The sequence below is a fragment of the Heteronotia binoei genome, chromosome 1 (assembly GCF_032191835.1).
Source record: "Heteronotia binoei isolate CCM8104 ecotype False Entrance Well chromosome 1, APGP_CSIRO_Hbin_v1, whole genome shotgun sequence".
Classification (NCBI taxonomy): domain Eukaryota; kingdom Metazoa; phylum Chordata; class Lepidosauria; order Squamata; family Gekkonidae; genus Heteronotia; species Heteronotia binoei.
In genome coordinates this window covers 249,193,538-249,221,122 of record NC_083223.1, presented here as the reverse complement: position 1 = coordinate 249,221,122, position 27,585 = coordinate 249,193,538, and the positions used below count along the sequence as shown (strand labels likewise).

Below are 27,585 nucleotides of genomic sequence, written 5' to 3'. Positions count from 1 at the left end.
ATCAAATTGGTCTCCCCCATGTGGCTTGATGATATTATCAGTGCAGGGGGGGCGGGGGAGCCAGAAAGTTAGCCTTGCCTAGGGTGCCAGACAGTCTAGGGCCGGTCCTGAGTTGACAAACATCACCCAGCAATTTTCCATGGCAAATTGAGGATTTGAGTATTAGAGACACTTGACAGATTACTTACAAGCTATCTTATTACATATTGCTTATTGTCGAGATAACCTGGTCCAGGATATTCTGATTCCTTTCATTTTTGGCACTGGAATGCCCACCATCATCCTGAAGCTGATGGCTAATTTTGAGGCTCAGATGTATTTTCTGATGAGTTATGCTGGCTACAAATGGACGGACAGATGGACACACTGATCCTTTTATTATTACAGATTCATGGTAACAGCAAGCCAAGTGGTTTGTTTTGTTATGATATTTGGTTTGGATCAGGGTCAAATTGGGTGGCCCAGCTGGAATCTCTTTCTAGGGGCCCATGGTGGTTCTCAGCTTCTCCAGCCACCCACTCAAGGCTACTTATAAAGACTATGGCGATTCCCAGCTGATGGTCTGTTTCACAGTCCTCCATCTTGTGGTGCTTCTTGGCTCACCTTCCTCAGCAACACATTTTCTTGGCCTTTGGTGATGCGTTGTTCTGGCATCCTCCTGCTGGGATAAAGGACCACGCTGGTTCAGAATTGCACTTCAGCTACTCTGCTCAGACATCGTGCCAAACCATGGTTTGAATGAATCATTGTGTAGAACCCAAACTCAAGTTCCAAGCTGTTGTTTTCCCTCAGCTCAGCTCAGCCCGCATCTCCAAATGTAGCAACCTCCAGAGGCGGCATATAAACCATATTTATGATTTCTTATTTCACAATTAGCACAAAGCAAGATTTGCAAACTTACTTCAAGCCTCAGTTTCTGGCTGGCAAACCAAAATAAGTTGCAATCCATGACGTGTCTGTTCAAACCTCAGTTGAACTTCCTGTTAGAGTTGCCAGCAGGGACAGGGCACATTTCTCCTGGCCTGTCAGCAACTCTGCTTCCTATTTGAATTGAACCAATGTATATGAGCATAAAGTAAGGGCTTTTTTTTTTTTTTGCAGGAACTCCTTTGCACACCCCTGATGCAGCCAATCCTCCAAGAGCTAACAGTAGGCCCTGTAATAAGAGCCCTGTAACCTCTTGGAGGATTGGCTACATAAGAGAGGTGTGGCTTAATATGCAAAGGAGTTCCTGCTACAAAAAAAGCCCTGAGTACACCTATAAACATGACTTCGGGGAGGGGGGTAATGTGAAAAGTGGGCTCAGTCTTCTGAGGCAAAAGACAGGCCTTCTGCTCCCAAGAGCAAAAGGAAAAATTCAACCCTGTTGTAAGGAAATCCATTCTCCCCTCAGAGTATGTTAGAGCTAAGTTAGAATTCCCACTGAATCAGACAAAAAGTCCATCTCATTCAGCATTCTGTTTCCAGTGGTGGACAGCCTCTGGAAAGTTCACAAGGAACCCAGAGAACTTCCAGGCCAGAGGTGGGATTTGAATCTGGGTCTCCGTGATTCTAGTCCAGGGCTACCTAAACTTTTTGAACCTTCAGACACCTTCGAAATTCTGACAAAGTGTGGTAGGCACAGCCACAAAATGACTGCCACAGCTTGCTTTCAGTAACAAAGTGAAGATTCTTGAGCTGTGGTGACAGCTGCTGCCAAAGCAACAGTTTAAAAAATCTGTACAGCCAACCAAGTTTCCAACGGCCAATCAGAAGTCTTGCTGGGGAAAAGCCCCACCTGGTACCACCCACTTCCTACAATGCTTGGTGGGCACCAGGAAAGGTGTTGGCAGGTGCGATGGCACCCACAGGCATCACGTTTGAGACCCTTGTCCTAATTGAACATTCAGACCACAGCACCATGCTACACCACATCACCATATGGTGGCCATCCCCAGTTTTTTTGTCTCAAGCCATGGACATTATTTTTAACTATCATGGCTAATACCTGTTGATAGTCCTTGTCTCCTTGATGAATCTGTCTGAATAGAGTTGCGACATTTGAATGTGGGACACAAGTCTTAAGTTTCTTAGCTGTTATGCTACACCAGTTCTTTCTAGGCAACACCACCTCTGCCTTGTGTACGTCATGCACATTGCTGGTGCTAATCCGTTAGCAAATATGAGCAGATGAAGCAGCCCTACCTTTCTGAAAGTGACTCACCCGCTCTCAACATCCTCGATGGTGTCTGGAAGTGGCACATTGCGTGTCTCCGGTAGGAAGACGGCAGCGATCCCCGACAGGATTGTGGCTGTCCCGTATATGATCGGTGGGAGGTATGGGAAATATTCCCCCGTTATCCTCACCATGGGTGCCACTATGCCTCCCACACGAGCCAGGGTGCTGCCCAGTCCCATCCCGGTCTGTCTGCAAGTGTAGAAAACAACCTTTAAAGGAGAAACCATAGAATTGTAAAAACAAAGAGTGGGGTTCTTTAGCCAAAAACAATGACTAAAACGTTTAGTGGATCAGGGTTTCTTCTCCCAGCTAGGTCCCCTGGAGAAATGTGGTTTGGACTTCCATACACCAGGCCAGTAGCTAGAGGGGGGGTTGAGAGGACCCTGCCCCCTGACTTCCTGTTGGGTGCCCCAACTCACATGTCCCTGACCTTCCCTCCCCCCTCCCCTGCCATCACCACAGAGATAAAAGCTGAGAGGCTGGAAGATGCCCCCTCCCCCCCCAGAATTTAAATTGCATGGGAGGGGTACCCAGGAGCAGCCATTGTCCCTCCCAAGGCCCTCATAGATTGGTGGGCACTTTAAATGGCATGGGAGGGGCAGTGGTTGCTCTTGGGTACTGCTCCTGTGCAATTGAAATTACAGGTGAGGAAGGGGACGGCCCCCAGGCTCTCAGCTTTCATACCTGTGGAAGTTTCTGAACAGTTTTCAAAGGCACCCTTACATGAGTCACAGTGGTGGCAGCCAGGGGAAGGGAGCTGATAAATGCCCCCTGACTTTTTAAAATGCCCCCCCCCCACTTTTAAAATCCTGGCTACAGGCCTGCCATACATCCACATCCACTTCTCTGTGCAATGACTTCTGGGCAGGTACTTCTCTGAATGTTATTGCACTGATGTGTGGATGATAAGGAAGGTGTTGCTCTAGGATTTCATGTCTGACAGCTGCTTCCCTGTTTGATCTTGCATGTATGATCAGAGTCTCGTTGCTCCCATAGAATTCAAAGAAAATGTGGGCAAAACCAGCAGCTTTTCAGTCTGGTCAGTTTTGCTCCAGAGCAAATTTTGGAAAGGTGGTACAGTAGCTAGCAGCACAAATTACAGCCAACTGCTCCTTCCAGTTGCATACTGCCTGCTATGACTTCTTTTTTGTTTGCCATCAAGTCACAGCTGACTTACAGCAACCTCATAGGATTTTCAAGGCAAGAGACGTTCAGAGGTGGTTTGCTGGCGCCTGCCTCCACGTCATGACTCTAGTATTCCTTGGTGGTCTCCCGTTTATATACTAGTTAGGACTGACTAATCAGTAGAGACCGGTTTCGGCAATGCCTTCCTCAGGCAAAGTCTTCTCACATTCCTTATTGCTGGAAACGTCCCTTCTGTGAGAAGGCTTTGCCTGCTATAGTTTTGCACTGGAGTCCCCATCTATAAGTAATTGTTGTCATTATTGGGAAAGACGCAACGCATTGAACTGCGTAAAGGTCTACAACTGAGGAAGGCATTGCCGAAACTGTTCTCTACTGATTATTTGGCTTACTATGCTGGTGGCTATTCTCCCTGGATTTACATTGCGAGACGAAATCATTGAGGACTACGCCTTGAGCATAATTATTGCTTCTAGAGAGAGACTTTTCTATTGGAACTAATTTGTATGTTATTGTGTCTTTAAAAATTTTGCATGCTACTGCGTCTTTAAGACTATGATATTATATTGATTATTTTCTGCTACTCAGATTGTCCTTGTTTTTGCTATATCTGTACTGAGTATCTGCTTTATTTACCTCTTCCATGATAAAGCAAACTCAGAAGAAGCATTAGTAGATTTAAAATTCAAAAGAGAAGAAATTATAACTTGGGTTTTGATTTTAAAAAATCCTGAAGGACTTTGTGTATTTTTTTAAACCGTTGAGATCATCTAATTGTGCATCTCCCAAGATCGCATCTCTTTTGACAACAACAACAATTTGGATTTATACCCCACCTTTCACTATTTGAAGGAGTCTCAGAATGGCTTACAATCCCCTTCCCACAACAGCCACCCTGTGAGGCAGGTGGGGCTGAGAGAGCTCTGACAGAAACTGCTCTTGAGCAGAAAAGCTCTGAGAGAGTTATGACTGACCCAAGGTCATTCCTGCAGTTGCATGTGGAGGAATGGGGAATCAAACTCAGTTGTCCCAGATAAGAGTCTACACAGTTAACCACTACACCAAACTAGCTGTCTCTAACTTCACCAGACTGACTCTTTCTAATTAGAAAGGGCTACATAAATGTCAATTACTATTATTGCTGGAACCCTCTTTTCAGTCAAACTTTAGACCACGGTTGTTGTTTTGCTGTAGGTTCTTTTGCTTGCATCATTTCCCAGGTCTTCAGCCCTAGCCTCACCGCACTGTTTTGTTCATTAGAGACCTTTGCTATGTAATTGAACTGTTAGTATAATATTTTGTAATTCACTTTAAGTCTCAGGCTGTGATCACACACACTAAATAATGCACTGTCAATCCATTTTCAATGCACTTTCAAACTGGATTTTACTGTGTGAACTGGCAAAACAGAGTTGGAAAGTGCACTGAAAGTGGATTGACAATGTATTATTTAGTGTGTGTGATCGCAGCCTTAGTGAGAAAGTTGGGCTATAAGCAAAGATGACAATGATGATGATAACAATGATGATGATTGTCTTTACATTTAAATGTCTATATCAGGTAGGGATGCCAGTTCCCCATGGCCACCAGCAAGGAATTGGGGGCGGGGAGGTAGGGTGGCCAGATCCAAATATGGAAACTCCTGGAGATTTGGAGATGGAGTCTGGGGAGGACAGGGATCTCAATGGGGTGCAATGCCATCAGTCCACCCTCTGAAGCATCCATATTCTCCAGGCAAACTGATCTCTGTAGTCTGGAGATGCGCTGTAATTCCTGGGGAACCCTGGGTGCCAGCCAAAGCAGAACAAAGTCTGAGTACAGTGGGCGCTATTAAGACGAACAAAGCTTTATTCACTCTATGAATTTTTTATAAGGGCTTCCAAAGTGGGCTGATTTAGAGGACTCAAGGCAAGGCAGCAACAAATAGGAAGGGGTAAGAAATGTACCTGATTACTGTTGGGAAAAGTTCTCCCGTGTAGAGATAGAGACAGTTGAAGGATGATGCCAGGCATCCTTTCCCTAGTACCGCCAGGGAAGTTCTCAAGGTCCAGAGATCTTTAAGGGGGAGTACAGAATGGAGGCAAAACAAGATGTTATTGAGAGGTTTATTGTTCAGTTTTCTAATCCTGGCTAAAGAAGAAGATATTGGATTTATGCCCCACCCTTCACTCTGAATCTCAGAGCGTTTTACAATCTCCTTTACCTTCCTCCCCCACAACAACACTCTGTGAAGTAGATGGGGCTGAGAGAGCTCTCCCAGAAGCTGCCCTTCAAGGACAGCGCTGCGATAGCTATGGTTGACCCAAAGTCATTCCAGCAGCTGCAAGTGGAGAATCAAACTCGGTTCTCCCAGATAAGAGTCCACACACTTAACCGCTACACCAAACCGGCTCTCAGGGTTTTCACTAGCAAGTACAACAGAACCGCCATAGGAAATTAGATGCTGGACTTCATAGATCATTTATCTGATCTAGCATGCTCTTATATATTCTTATAACTGTTCCAGTTATAACTGTTCAAAATATGGAATGTAATAATATGGGGATGCCCTCTGATCATGTGCAGAGTGCTCATCCACCATTTTATAGCACAGCCAACTCCAACACATGTGAGTTGGTTCCAAATAGTCCGAGACTGTATTATCTGAGAGCGGGGTTGCCAACTTGACAATTTCCCATCAACATGATCAAGTCGCCTCTTCCTTTTGGTCAGTTGTCACCACTCCTGCTATAATGGAAGGACTAAGTGAAACACTGTTTTTAAAAATCATTTAAAGGATTTAAAAAATTCTTATTTACTATTTCCCTCATGACTGGAATGACCCATATGAAGTCATTTCAGCCATGAGGGAAATGAGAGGGAAGGGTGTGCAGGTGGGTAACTTTTAAAGGCCATTTTGGCTCCCTTCCCCTCCCTGGATTTGTCCCAGACTAGCTCCCTCTCCTTGCCAGATTTGCAACTTCCAAGGTTTGATAATGTTATTTGAGTGGTGTGCTCCTTCCCATACTCCCTAGAATTATCTGCCATGTCCTGGAGGATTCTGGGAAATCAACTGACTATCTTTGGCTGTTTCCTTGCAATCTCTGCTCTGGGAAGACTAAATAAGAGTCATTCTGAGCATTTACAAAACAACACACCACCCTCCGCTCTATGCAATCCAACCATAAAGTCTGCATGCCCCAACAGTATCTCACCATGGGGCACAAATATATTGGCCAGGATGGCCAAGCCGGCCAAAATAACAGACAAAGCCTGCGTGGTTCGCCGTCCAATGTAGTTCATACCAATGGCAGCAATCAGCTTGGCCGGGATATCAATGGAACCAAAAGCCACCTGGATCAGGTAGATACTGAAACCAAAATTCTGAAGATCCATGACGAGGCCATAGTAGGAGAAACTAGTAGCAAACCTGACAAAGAAGTGTAAAGACACAGGAAAGAAAGGCAGTAAATGCCAGCTCCTGGTTGTTGCAGTCAGTCTAAATGGGCTATACCAGGGATGGCCAATGGTAGCTCTCCAGATGTTTTTTGCCTACAACTCCCATCAACCCCAGCCATTGGCCATGCTGGCTGGGACTGATGGGAGTTGTAGGCAAAAAAAAACATATGGAGAGCTACCATTGGCCACCCCGGGCTATACCATCATACAGGCTAAACATAATGGTGAATGTGGTTTCCATGGGGGCATGGCTAGTGCTCATTACTGAAGTGGCAGAGTCCCTGCCCATGTTCTTAGAAAACTGAAAAGACTCAGATTTCATATTAGCAAGATGGGTCTGCCCTTTGTTCTGACAGAGGACTCACAGCCCCCTCTCCCAAGAGTAATAGAAACGTGGATCTAGCATACCAAACACTGGAAATACAGAAGGAGATCCGGCGTACAGTGGGTGTACGGGCCAAGCTGACGAACGTGTATGAGGAATCTGACAGAGCAATTTCTTTCTGCATGTTAGATTTCAAAACCTGTAGTAAGACACAGAGCAAATCAAACAATTTGACTAGTCACCACTTTAAATTTAAGTGTAAACAGGGCCGGCCCTAGACTCTCTGGCACCCTAAGCAAGGCTAACTTCTGGTGCCCCCCTCCACTGATAATGTCACTGAGTCACATGGGGGTGCCCAATTTGGCGCACTCAGAAGGCTGGCACCCTAGGTGATCACCTACTTTGCCTACTGGCAGAACTAGACCTGAGTGTAGAGATATGTTGCTGGTGACCAAGGTCAAGATAATTTATGCCATAGTATTCTCAATTACTATGTATGGGCATGAAAGTTGCACAACGAAGAAGGATGACAGGAATAAAGTTGATTCATTTGAATTATTTATTTTATTTTGTGAATTTATATTCCACCCTTTCCCAAGGTGGATTTAGGGCGGATTACAACACAATAAAAGTTAAAATTACACAATAAAACAGTTAAAAATTAAACAGTTTAAACCATCAGATAAAAATGAAATGAGGCTGTGTCAGTGGTATAAACATCATTCACAGATTGAGACACAGTATGCAGTCAATGCAGGGAGGCTGATTAGATGGTGTGAGGACGCCTGCCTGCCTCAGCCAAAAGCCTGGTGGAACAGCTCTGTTTTGCAGGTCCTCCGGAATGATGATGATGATGATAATAATAATTTTTTATTTATATCCCGCCCTCCCCGCCAAGGCAGGCTCAGGGCGGCTAGTAGTAGATCCAGTAGGGCTCGAATCTCCTTGGGGAGCTGATTCCACCTGGTGGAGGCAAACCGGATGTCCTTTGAGCAAGGGATAGTCAGAAGATGTTGGTTGCCTGATCGTAATGGCCTCCGGGGCTCATATGGGGAGAGATGGTCCCATAGGTATGTAGGTCCCAGGCCGTGTAAGGCTTTAAAAGTCAATACTAGAACCTTGAAACGGATCTGGTACTCAATTGGTAGCCAGTGCAGACTGCGCAGCAATGGCTGCCTGCCTGCCCGTACAGGCAGTTCAGTCAGCAATCATGCTGCTGCATTCTGCACCTGCTGGAGTTTCCAGATCAGGTCCAAGGGCAAGCCTGCGTAGAGCGAGTTACAGTAATCCAACCTGGAAGTGACCGTTGCATGGATTGCTGCAGCTAGGTCCCGGGGAGCCAGATTGGGTGCTAGTTGTTTGACCTGCCGGAGATGGTAGACCGTGCAGACTGCTGTGACCTGAGCCTCCATAGAAAGGGTGGCATCCAGCATCACACCCAAACTCATCACCTTATGAGCTGTCAAAGGGGTCAAAGGACAGTTTTATGGATACTGTGGACCACCAAACAGACAAATCAATATTCTAGATTATAGAATCTAGGTTCTCGATTCAATCAGGTTTGAATCCTTCCTAGAAGCTAAAATCACTGAACTGCTACCACACTTTGGTCACATTATGAGAAGGCAAGAGTCACTGGAAAAGACAGTAATGCTAAGAGAAGCTGAAGGCGGCAGGAAAAGAGGAAGACCCAACATGAGATGAATTGACTCAATCAAGGAAGCCATGGCCTTTGGTTTGCAAGACCTGAGCTGTTAATGGCAGGATGTTTTGGAGGTCATTAATTTATAGGGTCTCTATAAGTCGGAAGCGACCTAAATTGAATGTTTCCCTATTTTTTTCTTGATCAACATTTTTTATTTCATCCTAAAACCACAGCAGCCAAGTACAAGCTTTGTACTGGAGGCTTTGGCATGAAGTTTAGAGACTTGGAAATCTCACTGATAATGAATAGGAACTGGCAAGCTCTTGAACTCTACAAGATCCTAATTGTTCACAGGTGACATGCAAGTGTATGCCACACCTTCTCAAAATATTGTTTAAAATATTTTACTTTCAAAAACAAAAATATGTCTCCAGCCTAAGAAAGCCACAATTTTAATTAGAATCTTCATCCTTTATAACTTACTATGTTTCCTTGCTTGACAAGCCCTGTGATGATTATTACTAATACTGCCATTCCCATTTCACAGAATGGGAAAACTGAGGCTGATTCGACTGATGAACACATTAGGCATCCCAATCCCTCTTTCCAGGCCTATTTACACTAGGGGTTTATCTTGGATTTATCACTGACTCGAATTCAATGCAAAGGGTGTGAATTGTGATTTGGGGATGACAGCTATTGTGATTTGAACATGTCAAAAACAAGGCCAAATATTTGTGAAGTGGCCCAGTTGTGTTTGATAATGAAATGTAGAGCTAACAGTGGTGACAGACAGTTATTCCTAAGAGAGATTAAATGTTTTGAGAGATGCTTTCCTTCCCATGGTATAGGCACACTTTTTTCGGGCCCCCCAAAGTTGCCTCTGGTCAACAGGTTTCTGAAACAATACAAGAACGCATTTTGACCAGAGGCAAAAATAGAATGTGTACATATCCCAGAAGCATTTTCTTCAAACCACCTTCAGCTCTCTGAAGCAACTTTTGTTTGTTTCCAGGTGGCAGGAATGGAGAATCCAAGTGGCCTTAAAGAACTGAGGAAAAACATTCTACTCACAGCTCCTTCTAAGTTTGAGTCCAGTGGTACCTTTAAGATCAACAAAGTTTTATTCAAAGTATAAGCTTTCATGTGCGCATACACTTCTTCAGATACAATGGAATGGAAGTTACCAGGCCATAGAGGGTGGGCAGCATATTAGCATACAGCATAATGAAGATATTTAACAGATGCAAAGACCAAATAGGAATAACAAGCTTAGATTATCATTTGCTTGGGTTTAATTCTGGGGGAAATTTATTCCTGTTTATTCCTCTACCTATAAATATGGACTGATAACTTCTATTTCATTGTATCTGAAGAATGTGTGAACACAAAAGTTTACACCTTGAATAAATCTTAATTGGTCTAAAAGGTACCATTGCCCACTGGACCCAAATTTTGTTCTGCTGCGTCAGACCAAAATGGCTACCCATCTGGTTCTAACTCCCTTTAGTGATGGCAAAACCCAGTGTTATCTGGTGGTGTCTGTCTGGAAACAAGCACTGATCTTCTAGTGATTCCATCCAGTGGAGAAAAGCAGAACATTCTTTGAGGGAAATTAGCTGGCAGTAAGCCTCATTGATTGAAGTGATTTGGTCAGATCTTGTAAGCTAAGATGAGTTGGCCCCATTTAGTATTTGGATGAGAGACCACGAAGGAGTCCAGGGTCGCAACACAGAGGTAAAAAGGTAAAGGTCACTGAGTACAGTAGTCCCCTGTGCAAGCACCAGTTGTCTCTGACTCTGGGGTTTCTGACAGTTGTCTCTGACTCCTGGGCCCTTGGATGACCAAGGGGTAAAAGGATTACTGAAGGAGGATAGGGAAATGGCTGAGAAGCTGAATGCATTTTTTGCCTCCGTCTTCACTGTGGAAGATGAGAAGTGTTTGCCTGCTCCAGAACCACTTATTTTGGAAGGGGTGTTGAAAGACCTGAGTCAGATTGAGGTGACAAGAGAGGAGGTCCTACAACTAAAAGACAAATTAAAAACTAATAAGTCACCAGGTCCGGATGGCATACATCCAAGAGTTCTGAAAGAACTCAAAGTTGAACTTGTGGATCTTCTGACAAAAATATGTAATCTTTCATTGAAATCTGCCTCCTTTCCTGAGGACTGGAAGATAGCAAATGTCACCCCATCTTTAAAAAGGGTTCCAGAGGAGATCTGGGAAATTACAGGCCAGTCAGTCTGACTTCAATTAGGGTTGCCAAGTCCAATTTAAGAAATATCTGGGGACTTTGGGGGTGGAGCCAGGAGACTTTGGGGGTGGAGCCAGGAGACATTGGGGTGGAGCCAAGATCAAGGCTGTGACAAGCATAATTGAACTCCAAAGGGAGTTCTGGCCATCACATTTAAAGGGACAGCACACCTTTTCAATGCCTTCCTTCCATAGGAAGTAATGAAGGATAGGGGCACCTTCTTTTGGGGCACATAGAATTGGACCCCCTGGTCCAATTGTTTTGAAACTTGAGGGGTATTTTGGGGAGAGGCACTAGATGCTGTACTGAAAATTTGGTGCCTCTACCTCAAAAAACAGCCCCTTCAGAGCCCCAGATACCTGCGGATCAATTCTCCATGATTTTCTATGGGAATAAATCTCCACAGGGAATAACAGAGTTCCCAGCAGACATTTCCCTCCCCTCCCCCCGCTTTCTGACGACCCTGAAGCGGGGGGAGGGCCTCCAAACCGGGGGATCCCGTGCCCCCACCTGGGGATTGGCAACCCTAACTTCAATACCGGGAAAGTTGGTAGAAACCATTATCAAGGACAGAATGAGTAGGCACATTGATGAATATGAGTTATTGAGGAAGACTCAGCATGGGTTCTGTAAGGGAAGATCTTGCCTCACTAACCTGCTACATTTCTTTGAGGGGGTGAACAAACATGTGAACAAAGGAGACCCGATAGATGTTGTTTACCTTGACTTTCAGAAAGCTTTTGATAAAGTTCCTCATCAAAGGCTACTTAGTAAGCTCGAGAGTCATGGAGTAAAATATATATACATGTGTGTGTGTGTGTATAATTTTTTTGGCCACTGTGTGATACAGAGTGTTGGACTGGATGGGCCTGATCCAACATGGCTTCTCTTATGTTCTTATGGGGTGACATTGCATCATGACATTTTCAAGGCAGACTTTTTATGGGGTGGTTTGCCATTGCCTTCCCCAGTCATCTACACTTTCCCCCCAGCAAGCTGGGTACTCATTTTACCGACCTCGGAAGGATGGAAGGCTGAGTCAACCTTGAGCTGGCTACCTGAACCCAGCTTCTGCTGGGATTGAACTAAGGTTGTGAGCAGAGAGTTTGGACTGCAGTACTGCAGCTTTACCACTCTGCGCCACGGGGCTGCTGTTAACACAGAGGTAGGCAATGGCAAACCCTCTCTAATCTTCTCTTACCTTGTAATCCTCTGTAAGGGGTTGCCATATGTTGGTTGCAGCTTGATAGAACTTCCCACCACCAAATATGAATAGGATCTGGCTGCAGTTCTTTCTCTTGAAATTAAAGGTTCAAAATCCTGAATTTTTCCCTGTGCCCCCCTCTTCCTAGGCCCATTTTTGTTGATTAATTTCTTCTGGGAATCCTTTCAGAGGTGTGGATTCATACCAATTGACATTCGCACTGAATGCTCTAAGATGACATTTGTGAATGTCTGAGGGATTTCACATCAGATGCCTTGAAAATGGTCAACAGAATTTAAAGAACGGATTTCTGCTAAAATGCCCTAAAAAGAGTCACATTTGAAAATGCCAAAATTTCCAATTTTAACAAATTCCAGTCAACATTTCAAATTTTAACACTTCAGATTTTTGAGAATTTCATTCAAACTTTGACTCTGGTTCCTGCTTTAACGGCAGATAAAAGGACTCAGAGTTGCCCATCTCCAGGTTGGGCTTGGAGATAGGGCTGCCAACTCCCCCCTGGACACTGCAAAGGTAGGGTTGCCAGATCCTGGTGATTTGGGAGTGGAACCTGGGGAGGACTAGGACAGGGAATTAATTGGGCTATGATGCCATTGAGCCCACCCTCCAAAGCATCCATTTTCTCCAGGGGAACTAACCTTTGTAGTCTAGAGGTGAGCTGTAATTTTAGGGAACCCAGGTCCCACCTGGAGGCGGGCATCCCTACCTGGAGATCTCCTGCTTTTATAACAATCTTCAGACTACAGTCACCAATTTTTCTAGAGCAGGGGTGTCAAACATGCAGCCCAGGAGCCTAATCAGGCCCCCAGAGGGCTCCTATCAGGCCCCCGAGCAACAGCTGTCATCTGCTGCCTTCTCCCTCTCTCTTGCTTCCTTCTGCATCACAGTCTGCTTTATAAATCTTGCTCAATTGCCCAGGAGTAACAGAGCAAAACCTCTATTTTCTCCATTGTAGGGCTGCCAAGTCTAATTCAAGAAATATCTGGGGACTTTGGGGGTGGAGCCAGGAGACTTTGGGGGTGGACCCAAGATCAAGGTTGTGACAAGCATAATTGAACTGCAAAGGGAATTCTGGCCATCACTTTTCAAGGGACTGCACATCTTTTAAATCCCTCCATTGGAAATAATGAAGGATAGAGGCACTTTATTTTGGGACTCATAGAATTGGACCCCCTATTCCAATCCTTTTGAAACTTGGAGGGTATTTTGGGGAGAGGCACTAGATAATATGCTGAAAATTTGGTGTCTCTATCTCAAAAAACAGCACCCTGAGCCCCAGATACCCGCAGATCAATTCTCCATTATACACTAGAGCTTCCTTTGCCTAGTTCCTTGGATCCCACAGGAGAAATACAAAGTAAGCACCTGTAAGACCAATGAGTGCTAATGTTTTAAGTATGCTTTATTTTAATTGTGTTTGTCTGTGTCCTTTATAAAGTTTATATCTCTGCTACCTAATCTTAAATAGGTACACACATGGTCCAGCCTGACCTAGCCCAACAAGGTCTCATTTATATCAGATCTGGCTCTCATAAGAAATGATTTTGAAACCCCTGCTCTAGAGAAAATGGTGCTTTGGAGGGTGGACTCTATGGCATTATACCACACTGAGGTCCTTCCCCTTTTCAAACCCTGACCTCCCCTAGGCTCCACCACTCAGATCTCCAGATATTTTCCAACCCAGAGCTGGTAATCTATCAAACATCCCTGGCTTCCACTCCTTTTTCTTTGTACCTCTGTTGTGAGCTTTTCTCCTTCTTCCTTTTTCCCATTGATCTGGGCCACCTTCTTGAGGACTTCCACAGCTTTCTCTGACTTGCCAGTGAGAACCAGCCAACGTGCAGATTCCGAAAACCACCTGGGAGAAAAAGCCAGACCTCAGGCTGCTGAAGGCGCTAGTATGATGCAAATACTCCTAACCATGTTTCTCTCTGTTCTGTTAGCTGAGCTCACTATTTTCAGCATCAAAAATGTAAGGTGTGCTTAGCTCTTTCAGCCCACAATCCCAACGTTTAGACAGCACGGAAGAATAGAAGCCCATCTCATGTATTCTGCATGAGTTGCAGTTCTGAGCATGCCTCCTGTTTGGGAAGGGTGCCAGAACAGTGACTCATCCAGAAACACAATGGTATTTTGAGGTTTCAACTATTTTATGGCATTTCTTCACTATATTAAGAAGCCATTGACTGATCCTATTTCATCTAAAATATGGCAGAATAATTCTAGTTAAATAGAATTTAACTAGAATTAATAATAATAGTTAGTGGGTAGAACAGTTGCCAGCTTGTACATTTTGGCATTCTGGGAATAAGAAGAGAGAATGGGAGCATCTAGTTGACTATATGAAAGCCAGGTAGTTATCCAATGTTTCCCTAACATCAAATTAAGGAGAAGGGCCATGGCCCAGGGGTAGAGCGTTTGCTTTGCACACAGAAGGTTCCAGGTGCAATCCCCAGCATAGGCAGTTAGAGTCTGAGTTTTTAACCTTGGAATAACCAGTCCTTAAGGAGAGAGGCTGTGGCTCAGAGGTAGAGCATCTGCTTTGCACACAGAAGGTCCCATGTTCAATCCTGGACATCTTAAATGAAAAGCATCAGATCATAGGTGATAGTGAAAAATCTTGAAATGAGCCATGAAGAGCCGCCGCCAGTCAGAGCAGACCGTGCTGACCTTGATAACTCAATGGTCTGATTCAGTACAAGACATATCTGTATGTTCAAATAGACACGTATTCATGTGTTCAAGATACATTAAAAGGGTGAGGACAGAGGGAACACATGGTAAACATTTTTTTACTAACAGTACTGGAGATTAAAGTTTGAGTCCAGTGACACCTTTAAGACCAACAAAGTTTTATTCAAGGTATAATAAGCTTTTGTGTGTATGTATGCACACTTCTTCAGATACCAACATGGCTACCCACCAGTGGAGACTGATTTTAGTTGATGTACTAGGTAACCAGTCAGTGGAAACCAAATTGGGTAATGTATTACCTAGTTTTGGAGTGGGATAGAGAAGGCAGAAAAAGAAATACTTTTCTCCCTTTCTTACAATACAAGAACTCGGGGCACTCAATGAAACTTAGAACAGATGAAAGGAATGTTTTGGAATTCACCGCTGCAGGAAGTGGTGGCAACTACAGGCATGGTCAGCTTCAAAAGGGAGTTGGATAAACATATGGTCCATAGGTATAGATGGGACACTATATCTGGGACAGTGATGCTTTGTCTTCTTGGAGCTTGGGGAGGCAACAATGGGAGGGCTTCTAGAGGTCTGGTGCTGTGAGTGGACCTTGTGATGGCACCTGATTTTTGGTCACTGTGACCAGGGCTTTTTTTTTTTAGCAGGAACGCACAGGAATACAGTTCTGGTTGGCTTGGTAGCAGGGTGTGTGGCCTAATATGGAAATGAGTTCCTGCTGGGCTTTTTCTACAAAAAAAGCCCTGTGTGAAACAATGGTGATGTCAGGGTGTGTGGCCTATATGTAAATGAGTTCCTGCTGGCTTCTTCTACAAAAAAAGGCCCTGACTGTGACACAGTGTTGGACTGGATGGGCCATTGGTCTGATCCAACATGGTTTCTCTTATGAAACTCCTTAAGGACAGTTCCTTTGCAGCTTTTGTTGTAGTAGAAGAATTTTTTTTTAACATCCAGACTGATGAAGAGCTCTGCAGAACTCTGAAGCTTCTGGACACAGTTTTGCTTTGGTTGATCCTAATAAAAGGTATGCTGTTGCTTATGTTCAGACCAACATCACTACTTTTGCATACTCTGTTAGATGAAAAACACACTGGAACCCCTTCTGAGTTCTGTTAACCTGATTTAAACTTGCTCTGTAAACTAGCTCTTAGACTACACTTGTGCTGTGGCAATTCCCAGAATTCCTGCAGAAAAAGCTATAGATTTGTTTAGCCTTCTAGGTGTAAGTCCTTGTAAGGTGAAGCCCTGAGTCTACTGAAAAAACCAAGTTCAAAGTTCACAGTGATTTCATTAATTGCAAGGACCCTCCCTCCGCCCCCCCCCCCTCCGCTCACCAGGAGTAGAGGAAGAAAGCGAAAAAAGGCAGGGAAGCAGTAAACTGAAGCCAGCGCCAGTCTGGGAAGGCGTAGGCCAGTCCAGCAAGGATGATTTGTCCAATGGTTGCAGAGTAGCTCACCACAGTCCCAGCAACAGTTCGGACTTTGGTTGGGACCCACTCAAGGACTACGAAAAAGAAGAAGGGGAAGAGAGGTTAGAAGAACCAGGTTCAACAGCTGCAAAGTCTATATTGCACAAACAAGCCATTTATTATAGCGGGGTATTGAACTCATTTGTTACGATGGTCAGATCTAACATAAATGGAACTTTATGGGGACGGGCCATGCATGTCATAAAATGTAATGGCAGGTAGTGGACATATAAAGGACACAAACGCAATTAAATATATTATTTTTTACTTAAAATACAAACATAAAACTCTTACAAAATTTTGTTTAAAATGGGAAGGTGGGGGAATAGTGGAATTTGGCAATGCAATTTTAAAAATAAAACATTAAGAAAAAGAATAAGGATCACAGCAGAAACTAAAATGTAAAATGGTCTGAGCCTAAGAAAACATGAAATGGCTTGACATTGCAAGCTTCTCCCCCCCCCTCCCCCGAGTCTACTCAGATTGGCAATGGGTCTCCAGTGTAATATCCCTCTTTGGCTGTGGGTTCCCAGATCAGAGTACTCACTAGGCACCAGTTCTCAGGTACATTCAGCAGAGACAAGCTGGCGCAAAGCATCAACCCTTTATTTGCAACAGCTTCAGCTGGCCATAGGAACACTAGAAAGTTAAAGTCAGCTCCACTCCATTGAAACACATTGCAGCACAGACAAAGTTTAAAGGAAAATGTAGAATGGATTTTCCATTAAGGTCTCTGGGTCCAGAAAGACTATCTATCTGGGCACAGAGGCATTAATGAAAAATCCATTCCTGCATTTTCTGTGCAGCTTTGCAAGCCCAGAAGAGCTTCCTGCTGCAGCCTGCAAAGACAAGGCGAAGGAGCTGGGAACTTCAGCAGCCTTGGAGCTTCAAAGGGTGAGGATGGGTGTAGGGGGGGGGAGAAAAGAACAACAGGACTGCTTAAAGCCTTGGGTGGCCTGGTTGTGGCCCATGGGGTGGATATTTGACACTCCTGCATTAAATGCTGAGGGTGTTGTTGCCATCTAAGTGTGGTGCAGTGGTTAGAGTGTTGGACTAGGAACTGGAAGAACCAGGTTTGAATCCCTCACTCCAAGGAAGTTCACTGGGGGATCTTGGGCTAGTCACACACACTCAGCCTAATCTACTTCACAAGGCTGTTGTGGGGATAAAATGGAGGATGGGAGAATTATGTGCACAATCTGAGCTCCATGGAAGGAAGGGTAGGATAAAAATATACTGAATAAATAAATGCACACAGTCCATGGCATCTGCAGTTGAAATCACTGTATTGTGGCTAGCCACTGAGATGGCAACAGATGATGCTGTTCATTTCTTATCCTAATGCCAGTAATGTGACTCAATCTTACATTGATAATATTATCATTTAAAAAATTAAAAATAGAGAAGGCAGGCAACGGAGCAAAAGCTGTTCTTGTTCCTCTTTGTAACTTAGATGGGTCACACCAATAACTACTCATCAGTATTTGGCAGAATATGGATAATCATGGCTGCCCCTGTTTCTACAATCCTAAAAACAAGTCAGGGACACCACCCACAGACAATGTATGGGTTTATATATATTCAGGGAGACTCCTAGATAGACTGGAAAAATGACTTTGTAAGTTAACCAAAAGAACAGAACAAAACTGGTCTTTACAGGGTCTAACAGGGTCTTTACATGCTTCAGGAGGCAAGGGAATGAGAGGTAGGAAAACAGAGGGAGCTGGTGAAATTGGCATGCTCAAGCCCTGTGAGTTTAGAGGATCTATGATGTCATCCTCTATTCATCATTTCCCCTCTCTTCTGCTAGGTCTTTCCCAAACTTGATAATTTTGGAAAGACTGGACTGCAGCCCAAGTTAGATTCCAGTGGCACCTTTAAGACCAACAAAGTTTTATTCAAAGTGTGAGCTTTTGTGTGCCAAGCACACTTCTTCAAACAAAAGCTCACACTTCGAATAAAACTTCATTGGTCTTAAAGGTGTCACTGGACTCCAGCCTTGTTCTGTTGCTTCAGACCAACACAGCTGCCCACCTGAATCTATCTGCAGTCCAAGTGATTAGCAAGCAATGACATATTTTTTTCTGTGGCCTTGGCTTCTACTTGCCCTCACTTGAATAGCCCAGGCTAGCCTCATCTCAGAAGCTACACAGCTCAGCCCTGGATGGTATTTGGAGGGGAGACTACCAAGTAAAGAGAGGCAGGCAAAGGGCAAACCACCTCTGAATATCTCTTGCCTTGAAAACCTACAGGGTCGCCATTTCCACCACCCCCAAGTTCTTCTTTTGCAGACCTATATTTGGGGTGTGGGCAGAGTCTGATGGTTGCCAGATTTTTTGTACCAGCCCTAGCACCTGTGCCATTAACAGCAGCATCCTCTGCAGATATTATCATGCTGATCTCCAGGGCTTTTTTTGTAGCAGGAACTCCTTTGCATATTAGGCCACACCCCCCAATGTAGCCAATCCTCCAAGAGCTTACAGTAAGCCCTATAAGAAGAGCCTGGTAAACTCATGAAGGATTGGTTACATCAGGGAGGTGCAGCCTAATATGCAAAGGAGTTCCTGCTACAAAAAAAGCCCTGCATATCTCCATAAACCCACAAAGCATCTCTTTTTAAAAACCTCCTGCAGATGAAGCCACACATGCCAAGCTGGGTTTGTTTTCCCTGGTCAGTTGGCAACTTCAGAATGGACCAGAGGGGAGGAGATTTTTGTTTGTGTCAATTGCTCTCCTCTGAGCTCCATGTTCTTGCCATCCCCCACAGTCTCCACAGCTTGCACATCATATGATCGCCTTTTTGCTCAGCGTGCGAGAAAACCAATCAAAAGTCAGGTATGCCGAACTGGAGGGATAAATATTTGTACAGTTTAACACACGCTGAGCACAAAACAGAGCAAATGGGGTCAGGAATGCAGGGGAGGGGGAGGGAAGAAACTTCTTTCACACCCTACCTTGCAAAACAAAAGCTGTGTAGTACCTTTCAAAAGGACCAACCAAAATACCACAACAAGCTGCATGCAATGCCAAGCTTACTTCAGGGTGCAAGCTTTGAAATTCTCCATAACGCTTTAGCAAGCTTGAGTGTCCAGTCGCCCCCACTCCCCCCCCCCAAAAAAAAGGACATGGAGGAAAATAAGGGGGAGGGGGGTGGAGCATGTAGGCAAATCCCAAGATCTGCACTTGCAGTTCTTTTTTGTAACAACTTATCATCACCACCATCATCACCATCATTTTAAAAGAATAAAGAAAAAGGGAGATATTGAAATAAAAAAGAGCACTTGCAGTACTTAAACTGAAAAAAAGGATGTAGTACAGACTACATCGGATTTGTTTCAGAGGTGTTAGGTTCAAACCAGTTGCTGGGACAAAGGACAGCGAATGCCAGCATTCTCTCTTCACGTATATCACACGTATCATTTGTAGAACAGCTGGTTGTAGCTGGTCCATAGACTACAGAACCCTTGGCTCAAATCACAGTTGCCAGGTCCCCCCTGGCCACCAGCAAAGGGTGAGGACTCGGAGGTAAAGTTTCCATCTCCAGGCTGGGAAACGCATGGAGATTTGAGGGTGGAGCGTGGGGAGGACAGGGACCTCAGTGAAGTACAATCAATAGACTCCACCCCCGAAGCATCCATTTTCTCCAGGGGAGCTGAACTCTGTAGTCTGGAGATGAGCTGTAATTCCAGGAGATCCCCAAACACCAGCTGGAGGCTGGCATCCCTAGCTCAAATCCTTGTTCAGCTGGGTGACTTTGGACCAGCCTCTCTCAGTTTAGCCCACTTCACAGGGTTGTAGTGGTCACAGAATGACGATTGGGATAACCTTGTATTTACCACCAATTTGGAAGACAGGTGGGATACTTGTCAAAATACAGAAACTTGTCAGATTTCTGGTTCGAGCTAATGTTTCTCTTTCTCCTTCCTCCCCTACTGATATTATTAAAACTGGCCTCACCCATCTGGTCCTTTGGCTCTTACCTAGAGACATGCAGTTCAAGATAATCCCAGAGTACGCCATGCCAACCAGGAAGCGGAACACGCAGTAGGTCATGAAGGTTGGGGAGAAGGCTGTGCACAGGCCAGCAACCGCCATTTGCAGGTAGGACCAGCTTAGCACTGATTTCCGCCCAAACCTAAGACACAATGACTGTAAGTATATTTTCTTGACTGCTGTTTATTGGACGCTGTCAACACAGCTGGTGTGTTAGGGAGCGATACAAGTGAAAAAGACATCCCTAATCCTCATGGAATTTACACTCTACATTTTGACAAGGAAGGGAGAGACAAGGAGATACTAAGACCAAGGATGAGGAAATGGTGTTTTATACCCTTGGCTTTGTTTTAGGGCTGCCGACCTCCAGGTGGTAAATCCAAACACAGATACTGTAAACAAATAACTATAATCAGGGGTGCTGGAATTCTAGCAGTAGTTCCTTTGCATATTAGGCCACACACCCCTGATGTAGCCAATCCTCCAAGAGCTTACAAAAAAGAGCCTTGTAAGGTCTTGGAGGATTGGCTAGATCAGGGGTGTATGGCCTAATATGCAAAGGAGCTCCTGCTAGAATTCCACCCCGGCTATAATGTTTGTTCTCTTTCTAAATTTCAATTTTCAAATTCCATATATTCTCATTATTATTGTATAAGATATTCATGACTACTAAAATTGATATGTATTATGGGCTTTATTATTGTAAAAGGTATTCATAAATGATACATTTATGAGAATATCTAGAATCTGAAAACTGCAATTTAGAAACAGCATTATAGGTATTTGTTCACTGTATTTGTGTTTGGATTTACTTCTTCTCTGTGGATCTCTCTTGGTTGAACCTCCAGATGGTGGCTGGAAATCTCTCAGAAAATTACAGCTGATCTCCAGATTACACATACTCCCTGCCTATTTATTTATTAAGTTATTTATTTCTTTAAAACATTTATTCAACTCTTTTCTGGAGAAAATGGCTGCTTTGGAAGGTGGACCATACGGCATTATATCCTAACCTGGTTGTCCCCTCCCTAAACCTTACAACCCCTGGCTCTACCCTGAAATCTCCAGGTATTTCCGAACCCAGGACTGGTAGCCCTACTTTGTTGCAGTGAGATATGAGAATGAGGGGGATACAGCCAGGGCTATGTTCGTAGAAGAAGCCCAGCAGGGACTCATTTGCATATTAGGCCACACCCCCTGACATCACCATTGTTTCACACAGGGTGTGTGTTTTTTTTGTAGAAAAAGCCCAGCAGGAATTCATTTGCATATTAGCCCCCCCCCCCCGACACCAATCCAGCTGGAATTGTGTTCCTGTTCAAAAAAAGCCCTGGATACAGCCAAAGGTTTCATGGAAAGGTGGGATTTGGAGAAGGGATTGGAAGGAGCAGCAGGAGGTAGGAGTTTTGGGAATAAGGGACAGCAAGGGAAGAAGGATGGAGCCAGTTAAGAAAATAGCTCAGTGGGCTAGTAAAACTGGAAGTGATTAGTCTAAATCAGTCACCCTTTCTAGTCCAGAACTATCTACTCTGATAGGAAGTGGTTCTCCAGTGTTTTGGGAAGAAGTCCTCTCCAACCATGTTAATCTGAGATCCTTTAACAAGATATGTCAAAGGTTGAACATATTTCACCATTCAAATATATGCTTCCCTCCCCAGAGATTTTAATCTCTGTGGTTTCATCCTCATTGCAGCCCTTGAGGCATGACTCCATTTACAGATGGAGAACTGAGAGTGACATGACATCATTCATTTGGTGGCAGTAGTGGGATACCAACCTTAATCCATCTGATTCTCCAGTCATTGGATCATGCTTGCATCAGTCCTGCCTGCAAAACTGACCCAAACGCTGTTGGCAGACAGAACCATAAGAGTCCTTTCCATGCACCTACCTGTCAGCTAAGCTTCCAAATGCAAGAGCGCCCACCAGCACTCCCCCCATGTAAATAGACTGCGCCATCTGTCTCCGGGTCCTCAAGTTACACACCAGATCCCACTGCATGGATGGAAAGGAAAGTGTTAAAAAAGAAAAACACAAAGTCATTTACTAATTAGGACAGAACAGGACTACATGTTGCCAGACCCCCAGTGGAAGTACCCTAGTCAGCTGGCCAGCAGGGGTACTTACCAGCAGAAAGTAGAAGGCCTAGACCACATTGTTGGCATTGCACAGGAAAAATTTCATCATGCTGGTGATGTTTGGGTTTGCTCTGGTATTTGGGCAAAATCTCTATGGTAGATAGGATTGCCAAGTCCAATTCAAGAAATATCTGGGGACTTTGGGGGTGGAGCCAGGAGATTGGGGGTGGAGCAGGAGACTTTGGGGTTGAAGCCATAAGCAAAGTTGTGACAAGCACAACTGAACTCCAAAGGTTCAGTGAACATTTAAAGGAACTGCACACCTTTTAAATGCCTTCCCTGCACCTTCTTTTGGGGCTCATAGAATTGGACCCCCTGGTCCAATCTTTTTGAAACTTGGAGAGCATTTTGTGAAGAGTCATCAGATGCTATGCTGAAAATTTGGTGCCTCTACCTCAAAATACAGCCTCTCCAGAGCCCCAGATACCCTCAGATCAATTATCCATTATATGGGAATCGATCTCCATAGGGAATAATGAAGTGCCCAGCAGACATTTCCCTCCCTCTCTGTTTCTGATGACTCTGAAGTGGGGGAGGGCCGGCTCCCACCTGGGGATTGCCATCTCTACTCATGAGTTGCTGAACTTCCAACTTTTTCAAAGTGGGGGCGGGGCTTCCCCCTGCCAGCCGGGGAAGGAGCCTGGGAAAGTGGGAGAACCCCTGCTGGGACCTGCGGATGGCAAGCCTAATGGTAGAAGTTGGTTTCATCATAGAGGTTTTGTCCAAATACCAGAGTGGCACCTGGAAGTTTCTGACATGATGATACCACTTCCTGTGTGACATCAGCAACATGGCCTAGGCCTTTTTCTTTCTACTGATAAGTCCCCTTCTCCATTCCCTGCCAGTTGCCAGAAGGGACCTGGCCAACCTATGTGTGACTAGTGTTCCTGATATTTTTTTAAAAATAGTTTACTGGCAGGGAGATGCAATTTAGAGGCAAGAGCCTGGGAGAAGAGGAGCTATTTAACTCCTTGTTCTGTTTTCTCTTCGATGTAGCTGTTTTACTGCAAAGGAACTTCAAGAACAGAATGGAGAGAGAAATTGCTGAATTACAAATTATTATGAAACTTGGAACAAACACCTCCCCAGGACTGAATAGGGATATTGGTTTTTTATCTCATTACAGATGCTAAACCCACTCTCAGAACTTCAAGAACAGAATGGAGAGGGGAATTGCTGAATGACAAACTATTATGAAACTTGGAACAAACACCTCCCCAGGACTGAACAGAGATTTTTTTTTTAAATCTCATTACATATGTTAAACCCACTTTCACCAAGTAGGGTGATATATCCACAGTATTCCAATGTATTTCTGTTGGTTTTTAACTTTGTACCACTTGGCATTCCAAACCCCACCAGCTATATGTGGCTCTGCTTAATGTACCTCATTCCTCGTCTGAAGAAGTGTGCATGCACACGAAAGCTTATGTTCTGAATAAAACTAAGTTGGTCTTAAAGGTGCAAGCGACTCCTGTTTTGTCGTTCCCAAATTACTTTAAATCTCTCTGATGGGAAAAAAATTAAGGTGACGGTGGCAGGTTTGCCAGCTCTAGGCTGGGTAATTCCTAAAGATTTGAGTGGCCGTGTCGAGGGAGAGAGCGCAACAGTCTTCTGTCCTCTGAAGCAGCCATTTTTCTCCTGGGGAACTTATCACTTGTCAGGAGAACGGTTGTAATTCTGGGAGATCTCCAAGCCTGTCCTAGAGACTGGCAACTTTACATGACTGCCAGCTTGTCTAGCAGGGGGGAGTCTTGACAGGGACTTAATGTGGGAAAATGCGCAGCTGCAGTTTTTCATGGTATGGCGGGAAATTAGCTTACCTGGTAACTAACAGCCAGTGTGGTGTAGTAGTTAAACATGTCAGACTAGTATCTGGGAGATCTGGGTTTGAATCCCAACTTGAGCTGTGGAAGCTTGCTGGGTGACCTTGGGCCAGTCACTTTCTCAGTCTAACCTACCTTACAGGGGTGTTGTGAGGGTTAAAATGGAGGAGAGGCATATGATGTAAGCCAGGGCATTTTTGTAGCAGGCTTATTTGCATATTAGGCCACACACCTCTGATGAAGCTAATCCCCCTGGAGTTTACAAGGCTCTTAATACAGGGCCTACTGCAAGCTCCAGGAGGATTGGCTACATCAGGAGTGTGTGGCCTAATAGGCAAAGGAGCTGCTACAAAAAAAGCCCTGATGTAAGCTGCCTTGAGTCCCCATTGGGGAAAAAGGTGGGGTACAAATGAAAGAAATAAATGAATAGCTTCTCCAGGTCAGCTGACCACTTATGGCACCTCATGTCTTCTCCCACACAGGTCTCCTTGACTTTGCAGCTTTAGCGGTTGCATTCCATTACAAAAACTGTAGGGAAATGAATGGCAGATCTACATGCCATGCCCATGTCATGCCAGGTTATTACAGGATATAAAATTACAAAGTTCAGCCACTAGGAGGAGCTGCGTTTTGAAGGATTTAAGGAAGGGAGTTATTTCAGACCTGAAATGTTTTGGTGGGTGGGACTGAACTCAGTGCCTTCTAACCTTGCAATGACAAGATTGCACGTGTGAAACTAACCCAGGCTGAGACTGCACTTCTGGATGCGGTTTATTCAAGCAAATAGGTAAGGTTACCAGCCTCCAGGTGGGGTCTGGAGTTCTCCTGAAATTACAGCCGATTTCGAGTCTACAGAGATCAGTTTCCCTGGGTGAAATGGCAGCTTCAGTGGATGGGCTGGCTCTGTGGCTGAGCTCCTTTGCCTCCTCAAACTCTACCCCCAGACACATTCCCAAGTCTCCTGGATATTCCTAAACTAGAATTAACAACCCCGTTGTGGGATTGTTTCTAATCCCAAGTGTGTTTGCTGCTTCCTACTGAACCCCCATTCCTGGGTTGGAGTTGCCTTCTATCTATGTCCTTTTCCTGCTGCCAGGATTAGGAAGAAAACTGATGAGAAATTAATTTGGTTCATTGACTTTCTGACACATTAAAATGTCTCTCCCCCTCCCCCCCACCCCAAGTGTAAGAAGACCAAAGTAACTGACACACCACCTATAATATTCATTTGTGCTAAATCCACACACACAAAAGAACTGTTTAAACTTTTTTTTCTGTCATGCATACACATGGAGCTGCCTCACCCTAAACCAAACCACTGGTCTGTCAAAATTGGTACTGTCTACTTCAGCTGGCAGTACTTCTCCAGGGTCTCAGGCAGAGGTCTTTCATATCACTTCTTGCCTGGTCCTTTTCACTGGAGATGCTGGGACTGAACCCTTTTTGCAAGCCAAGTAAATGTGCTGCCACTGAACCACAACATACTTTCCCCTTTGAATGGTATTTGAGGCAGCTATCATTGCCACAAGTTCTGGAAGCATGAAGATGAGGATGCGTGTTGCCTTGCTGTGTCTGATCAAGGCCCGTTTACCAAAGCATGCTGTTTCCAAGAGAGGACAACCACAAGCCCCTGCATTGTTGATAACTGCTCTGCAGCATCTGGCAATCAGAGGAAGTCTGCCTCTGAACACTGAAGTCTCTTTCATACATGCTAAATAATGCAGTTTCCATCCACTTCAGCGACTGTTGGCATTGAAAGTGTGTTATTTTGTGACCTTTTAGCAATAGGGATGAATAATGCTAGATAGGATCCGCTGTGTTTCTGGCTAGAGATACAAATAATGTTGGAAAATCACTTTCTCAGGAAAGCTCTCCTGATTTGGAAATTTGGAAAATGTGTATAAAATACACATTTGATATTGCTTGAAAAGATCCTACTTTGGATGCTACTGGACTTTAGAAGTTAAGAAAAAAAAAGGGATTTGTTGTTGTGGATGCACTCTGGTTTTGCAAAATAGTTCCCAATAGATTTTCGTGTCTTCTGTCATGGGGGGGAGGGGGGGGAGGAAACAAAAACTCTGTGAATGAGCTTTGCTGGCTATTCTAAGCCTAACAAGGGGCTAAAGAGAACAATTTTTTTTTCCAGCCTTCAACTGACTATGAGAAAAGAGAATCCTTTTTGAGGTTCAGAGCTACCTGGACTTGGACCTGGGGTGGTTGTTTGTTCTTGCAGCCTGCCTGCTCAGTCATTTGTAAAGATCACTGCAATCCTATGCAGAGTTACTCCAGCCTAAGTACTTTGATTTCACTGAGCTCCGACTGGAATAAACAATTCATGGAGGAAGGGAAAGCACTGCAGCAGTACTCTGTCCTCCCCACAAGAGAGTTGTCCCTTTGAATCTTTAAAACAACACAAAATTAGTACTTTAATATGCAGCATTACTGTATTTGAAGTAATCAAATTGACTCCAAATTGAATTTTTTAAAAATGGTGCCCGCTAGAGATCCAGACCTCAGAACTTCACTACATTCTGAACCTTCATGGCAATCTTAACTCTATTCTCTCACCTCCATAATGATGGTGTTGGTGAAAATGCTTCTGTCATAGATCCATCCGTCGTGGCACGGTTCGGTGTCTGCCTGAGTCCAGTTGGCATTGGTGGCGTTTGAGTGTAGGAGATGCCATTGCGGAGTGACAAACCGGCGACATTTGTCCAGTTTACCAGCCTGATCTTTGGGGATGGAGATCCACAGGAGATCCTCTTCTGTTTTGGGATCCAGAGTCCTGTTCGCATGCTGGTGTGTGTCGTTGCCAAGAAGCCTGATCTGACAGTGATGTTCAGGGATGGCAGCGGAAAAGTTCTGGAGAAGGTTGTGAGTGGACGTAAGTAGGAGTGGGATTACCAACAGGGTCACATGAAGGACCTGGAAACGGCCTGTCCCTCCAAGCCGGTCGAGAAGTTCAGTGAATGTCATAGTAAGGGGGGATACTTGGAGCGTGCCACAAAAGGGCCTGAAGCAGCAAAACTCAGAAGCAATCTGGCATGGCCTGCATCTCTGGAACACATGCCAGCCACATACAGGCTGTTCCCACCCTCTCTGGAACGTTTCCTCTTGTTAATTTAGGGTCAGGATCTTTCAAGGCGATGTTGCAACGGTCCTCATCTTGGCTGTGGCTGTAAACATCATTCGCAGGCCTCGTGGGGGCGGGA

At 44.6% G+C, this 27,585-nt stretch overlaps 2 protein-coding genes across 5 annotated transcripts in view; one reads left to right on the top strand and one right to left on the bottom strand.

The window, feature by feature from the left end:
• Positions 1-27,585, top strand: part of RELA (RELA proto-oncogene, NF-kB subunit) — a 542,238-nt gene that overhangs the window by 215,580 nt on the left and 299,073 nt on the right. The gene's annotated exons all lie outside the window — the stretch shown is intronic.
• LOC132580679 (solute carrier family 22 member 6-A-like) lies at positions 347-27,585 on the bottom strand. 4 transcript variants are annotated; one of them, XM_060251665.1, is made up of 10 exons: positions 26,942-27,585; positions 22,301-22,404; positions 20,397-20,551; positions 16,283-16,451; positions 13,983-14,106; positions 7,208-7,323; positions 6,556-6,770; positions 5,308-5,416; positions 2,204-2,407; positions 347-658 (listed from the first exon to the last, which is right to left on the bottom strand). In XM_060251665.1, the coding sequence occupies exons 1-10, from the start codon at positions 27,347-27,349 to the stop codon at positions 568-570; spliced, it is 1,695 nt and encodes a 564-aa protein (XP_060107648.1). In that variant the 5' UTR covers positions 27,350-27,585; the 3' UTR covers positions 347-567. The 4 variants fall into 4 exon arrangements, with proteins under 4 accessions (XP_060107648.1, XP_060107656.1, XP_060107673.1 ...); XM_060251673.1 differs by having other exon boundaries at positions 6,646-6,770; XM_060251690.1 differs by lacking the exon at positions 22,301-22,404 and having other exon boundaries at positions 26,942-27,314.

Coding starts and splice junctions, on each gene's coding strand:
- LOC132580679 (XM_060251665.1), bottom strand. CDS start 27,349: ATGACATTCACTGAACTTCTCGACCGGCTTGGAGGGACAGGCCGTTTC. Junction 16,452..20,396: donor CTTGAACTGCATGTCTCTAG/GTAAGAGCCAAA, acceptor TCTTTTTCGTAG/TCCTTGAGTGGGTCCCAACC. Junction 5,417..6,555: donor CAATATATTTGTGCCCCATG/GTGAGATACTGT, acceptor TCCCCCTTAAAG/ATCTCTGGACCTTGAGAACT.